The sequence below is a fragment of the Mytilus galloprovincialis genome, chromosome 5 (assembly GCF_965363235.1).
Source record: "Mytilus galloprovincialis chromosome 5, xbMytGall1.hap1.1, whole genome shotgun sequence".
Classification (NCBI taxonomy): Eukaryota; Metazoa; Mollusca; class Bivalvia; order Mytilida; family Mytilidae; genus Mytilus; species Mytilus galloprovincialis.
Genome location: NC_134842.1, coordinates 6940052 through 6946051, shown reverse-complemented (window position 1 = coordinate 6946051; position 6000 = coordinate 6940052). Strand labels below are relative to the sequence as shown.

Sequence of the window (6000 nt, the reverse complement as noted above, 5' to 3'; positions counted from 1 at the left end):
CAAATTTTCAATGTTTCAAAATGCCTCTATAGGAAATGTTACCATAAATATATAAGGAGTATAATGCTGTTGTTGGACAACTATAGTATATTTGATTCATAATTTTAATTTTCTTTATAAAATGTTTGACTGTTTTAGTTATTGCATTAGTTTATTTGCCTTACATAAAACTATTGTCGGAAGTATATGATAGACTCCGTCTCGGGCTGATATGGGGGTCTCGGGATGATACCCAGGCTGATATGGAAAAGGCCATGTATTAATCTCTATATAAATCAGATACAGTGATCTTATTGTTATAGAATCGTCTTTTAAAACAAATCTTTGCGTTAAAACTGATATGACATAAAAATCAATATCGACCCTGTCAGTATTATCTTAACTACTTCTCTATACCCAAATCTAATCTTCAAGTAAAAATAAGTTTACCTTGTTGAAATTACAAACAGATTGATTTGAAAATTCAGCGTGTTTGTCAGTAGTATAATTTAGAGAAACAAAATGTCAATTTAATCATTATTTTCTAAAGTAATAATGTTGCTTCTCATACTATTATTTTTGAATCCCGCGGAGGGTTTCAATTATGAAGCAGGATACGATCATCATTATACTTATTCCTCAACATCAGATACACTTGGGATGCACAATGTCACCACGGTACTAAAGGTAGGCCTATGTCTTATAAAATATAGACCCAGTTCTTTGAATGTATTTTTTTGATAGAAAAATTAAATAAACTAGTAATATACTGGTGAAATGATTTCTTATTATGCCTCTATTTGTAATAGTTTTATGTGAAAAGATTCGTTTGTTTAAACTCTATACCTCGTGTATCCTGTTTTAAATCACAGTCTATTAAAATATTGAACATTTTTAATCAGATTCAACAACAGATAGATGACAAGGCCTAGTACACAATAGCATTTATCATTGAAAAAACCACTGTACAGTTATTCAATATCAATTGCTATTTCACCATCAGTATCTTGTACATGTAAAATGTCCTTTAAAGGGTGTTTTCCTAGTTTCTAATAAACCTTACAAAATATATGGAGAGCTTTCGACATATAATAAGGTACTAAACAAATGCGAACAAAATTATTTAGAATGAGCTGATGAAGAAAGGCTAATTATATCTATAATAGAAATAAAAATAAATTGAATTAATATGCTCTTATCCCATAAAAACATATTAATTTCAATTATTATTTTCATAATTACTTTTTTTACAATTACTGACAATCTTTGGATTTTTTTCGAAGGGTGAAAATCAATTTTTGGAGATAATAAAACTTTTTTTAGTTTATCAAATAATAGTTTTAAAATGACTGTATAGTAAACGTTCCTATTGTTTTCATGTAGCCAAAAAAAAAAAAAAAAAAAACGGAAATGGTTAAATTTTGTTTTTCAATTTTTGACTAGAGAAAGCATATCAGTTCTTTTTTAAAAAGTAATCATTAAACAAATGTTTATATTTGGGACAAAACCAGTAGCTTTCAAAAAAACTTATCTATCATTGTTTTGGAAAAAAGAAAGATAATATAAACTCCATTTTTATAACGTGAAAAAATATAAGCCTTCTATCTTTAAGGACTATTTGTATACACCCATACTACATATAAAATTGAGAATGGAAATTGGGATTGTGTCATAGAGACAACAACCCGACCAAAGAGCAGAAAACAGCTGAATGCCACCAATTGGTCTTCAATACAGCGAGAAAATCCCGCATACGGATACATATGAATGCAAATACTGTGAAAATACTAACGCCGAACTAAATTAAATGCATGATAATGAGTTTGGGTGACTTATTCTAAGAAGAATATGCAACGTTATTTGTATTTATATAAATTGTCACTCCATATAATACACTTTAGTTTGGGTATTTTCTCTTTTCTTTTTAGTTCCGAATACAAAAGATCAACGAATCAGACACTGGTATAAAGTTCCATCAGTTGTTTGTACAAAGTTTTGTTCAACATGCACAGAATGGTGAATGTAAGAACTCGTCTGTTTTACTTCATATTGAGTCAAGGAGAGTTGTTGGTACTTTTTTGTATTCGTGATTCATGGCAACATGAAAGAATGTTTGATAAAATACTTGTCAAGCTTTAAGAAATTGCTTCATAGTCTTTCAAAGACTATCAAAATTTAGCTTTCGAGAAACAGGGTAATAATTTTTATTTGACATCTCTTAAAAGTTAAGCATGGATCGGTGCAATTTTAATTTCTGATTTCATACTATATGAGTTTGGATATATTGATAAAAAAAAGTATACAATTACATTGTACATTTTAATCATGATTAAAATGAACTACATGTAGCTAAGAATTGAATATTGTTTTAAGTTGCCTGGCAAAATCTCAACATTACATGCACACTGGTTGAAGTTTATATTGTAGAAACACATGTCCTGCACACAATATCCTGATTGTTTCTTTCATCCAAATCCAAATTTTGCACAATTAATGAGGTTAATATAACGATACATTTTATAAATATTTCGTCTTTGTTCTTGTAAGATTAGCTATATACATTCATGGAAACCAGACAAACTTTTTATGTATGTACATCCCATTATTTATATCTTGTAGATGCTGACAATCCTTTCAAATGGGATCTTTCTAGGAGGTATATGGTATACTAGTTTATTACATAAAATTATATGTATATGTGGTCGTGTTAGTGAAAATGCAGCGGTCTATTATGCATAATGTGTATTTTTTAATATTATGTTTCGTTTGTATTTTTTTTTTTTTTTTTTCGGAAAGTTTTTTTGAGATTTATTTTTTTATATCTAACAGTGAACTAAATTTCTGCTTTAAATGTAAAATGCGTTTTTAATAGAAAATAATTTTTTGAGCATTGATTTATTGACAAATGACCTTAATTATTCCTTTGTTTATTAAGAAATCTTCATTTTTTTAAACTGCATAAATTGTTCATTTGTATGCATTCATTTAGTACTAAATGCGTGCAAACGTGTTATATTTTTAGTTTTCTATTTGAAATGGAACCTGATGGTTTGGTTCATTTTATCCATTACCACAAAGAAGACAAGGACGAAATGGTCACCTTAAAGAAAGCTTTGGTTGGAACAATGTCAGCTAAATTCCAAGTAAAAGAATTAATATACCTATGAAAATAATGAAAAATAATTCTGGAAAATTATGATTTAAAATTGACTAATTGTAGTTAAAATCATGTCATTATTATCAGGGTCTAAGACCATGGATTTGTTTCCAAGAGACCAAAAAACAAAACAAAATTAAAGTATAGAACAAAGGAAACAACAAGGGCACAAAGAAAAAAGACGAAGAAACAAAAATGTGTGGTCAACAAAACACTATACCGGAAACTAAACAGTTACTTTGATTATTTCCAACAACAAAAAACTTTAAAATTATCCGGTAGGTTAAGCAGACCTTGATTTATTAGTAATATTGCATTTGTCGGATATTTCGTTGGAATAGAATTTCTGGATGACTGTTTTTAGAAATAATATTTTTTAAGCGTGACAAACATTCACTTTTGTTCAAGGCAATACATATTAGATCATATTAGCACAAACATTACAATTATATTACAGAGAAGCGATCACGAGACATGGATGTATTCATCAAGAGAAAGAGATCATGGCGGTAATACACTTTTAGAAAAATATATTATTCATCATATTAAACAAAATATTTGTATTGCAATTTCGTATACTAGTAACACTTCATCAAACTATATCCTTCCCAAACATATATAGTATATCATTTAATTTTGGATATAACGTGTCTTCTGATTGACTGACAGTGTTTTGTCTATCAGCTCATAAACATAATTTTATCATGTGACAGAGACGCCAACAACGTTTTTTCATGGTTTACCGCGGCTTAGAATTAAATTTAAAGGAATGACATTAATATCTTATCTGTCTATTTGAAATAACATCAAAAATGTGGTGCACACTTTGAGATAACCATAAACAAACTCCAACCTCGTTCTAGGCTATCTTGACCATAAGTATGAAGGGAAGAAGACAGATACTGGATACACTCTGACACGTGAACATACCAGTTCCAAGACTGTTCTCAGAACACATACAAAAGTAAGTACCCTTCCTTGGACTATAGACAATTGTCATACAAGTGGAAGGTTTATGCAGTTAGCTATAAACCCATGTTTTACTCAACATTTTAGTCTTAGAAATAAAACTTCTAGCATTTCAGAATATGGCAGTTTTTGGTAGTTTTTTTATTCATTCGTTCCGTTGCTAGGTTTAGCGGAACGTTTTATTTGTCAGGTTTAACGGAGTTCCTTTTTCATAATTTTTTGTACTTAAGTATTTTTTTTATAATTTGTTTAAATGTGTTGTAACATTTATTCAAAATAGTGACCTTTCCTTTGCTTTTTATTATTTATTTTTCGGTAGAATTCTTATGTTTACAATGGTCTATTGAATTACAGGTGATGCATATTGACCATTCTGATAATATCAAGGAAATAAAGGCTTTCGATAATATCACAATGAATGGTGATGCTCCTGCCTCACAGCGCACTCTCGGGTATGTAATGTAATATGTAGGTGCCATACGCATAGGCTACTTCGCAAACTTCTAAAAAAAATCCATCTTCATACAGTAATTACATTAAGATTGATTGATTGATTGTTGGTTGCTTAACGTCCAGTGGAAAATATTTCATGCATGTTCAGGACGAGAACAAGTTAACAATAAAAACAATAGGTAGGTCTTGTCATAATAGAGGCCATTTGGGAAGATGGTCGGGGAAATTTGGACTGTCACTGGAAAATGAGGGTATATTGGATAGGGATAGGAATTTTGCATACGGACTCTAATTATATAAAAGATCCGCGAGATAATCAAGTTCAGATTGTTGTCCCTTTTTGAGGGCAAATGTCAACTGGAGAAAACATAAAGAGATACTATGCAGGAGTCAATCAGAACCATTATTTGAAGAAAGATAGACATCATTATCGCGATTATGGTTAAGAGAAAAAGGCAAAGAAACACCATGCAGTCGACAAATGCTCACTTATTACATCAACAATCGGGGTTGACCTCATGTGCTCCGGTTTCTTATAAGTTTCTGTACAATTGGATAAATAAATGTATTTTATTTTACCCAATAAATCATTGGTACATAATCAGCATACTCTATAACGCAAATACATTATGATATATGTTCTTCATTGTGATCTTTGATTTAAGTTGGACCAAAAAAAAAAATCCCCTAAGCAAAATAAATAATGAGATGCTTATGACCGTAACGGCACGATGGAGCCGCCTTTTGATTGAAACGTTACATTACAGACTTGGTTTGATATCTTTGGTGTAACCTATTTTTTGATTTTTTTTAATTATGTTGTGATTCAATTGTTCAATACCATGTTGAAAGGGTAAACGTGTGAATGTCTAAAAAGAAAATGTTACTAATTAAAAGAGGGCTTGCCCTATTCCTCCTATGGCCACTTTTGATAGAATTTGATTAAAAAGATGAGAATTTGTAAAGAAAACACATAAAATCGGCGAAAAATGTTCCTTAATTTGTCGAGAATCATCAAATCCGTGTATTCAATAAAAAAAAATTATGTTTTTGGTATTCATGCAATTATTTCCGTGTTCATATTGAAACATAATCAACGGGTAGCAAGTAGGTAGTAAAAAAACGTTAAAAAAAATGACGTTTCACGGCTTACATCGGGATAACGTTACGCTTTTTATCTATATTGTGGTCTTTTTCATACTTCATCACTTTGAATGATCCCAAGCATCGCCAGTAAAACTGCATTTACGACCGTGACATCGTCCATTGACGGCGGCAACTCTTCAACTACAGTACTGTTATTTTATAATATATGCTTAAACAATGGATAATAGCTGAATGCGGCCTTTTCACCTTTTCGCGTGTTTGCGTTTATTCCTAACACTTTGCAAACGCAAAATCGCAAAATCACGAAATCGGGAACATGATCGGGAAACTCGAGA

The 6000-nt window shown here is 30.5% G+C and overlaps 1 protein-coding gene across 1 annotated transcript in view; it reads left to right on the top strand.

Moving 5' to 3' along the window:
- The first annotated feature begins 482 nt into the window (after positions 1–482).
- Positions 483–6000, top strand: part of LOC143075039 (uncharacterized) — a 70169-nt gene continuing 64651 nt past the window's right edge. The window contains exons 1-7 of the mRNA XM_076250276.1: positions 483–666; positions 1908–2001; positions 2599–2635; positions 3002–3122; positions 3594–3645; positions 4000–4100; positions 4460–4557. Of these exons, the coding sequence (XP_076106391.1) occupies positions 535–666; positions 1908–2001; positions 2599–2635; positions 3002–3122; positions 3594–3645; positions 4000–4100; positions 4460–4557 (635 nt within the window). The 5' untranslated portion in view covers positions 483–534. The remainder of the gene's footprint in view (positions 667–1907; positions 2002–2598; positions 2636–3001; positions 3123–3593; positions 3646–3999; positions 4101–4459; positions 4558–6000) is intronic.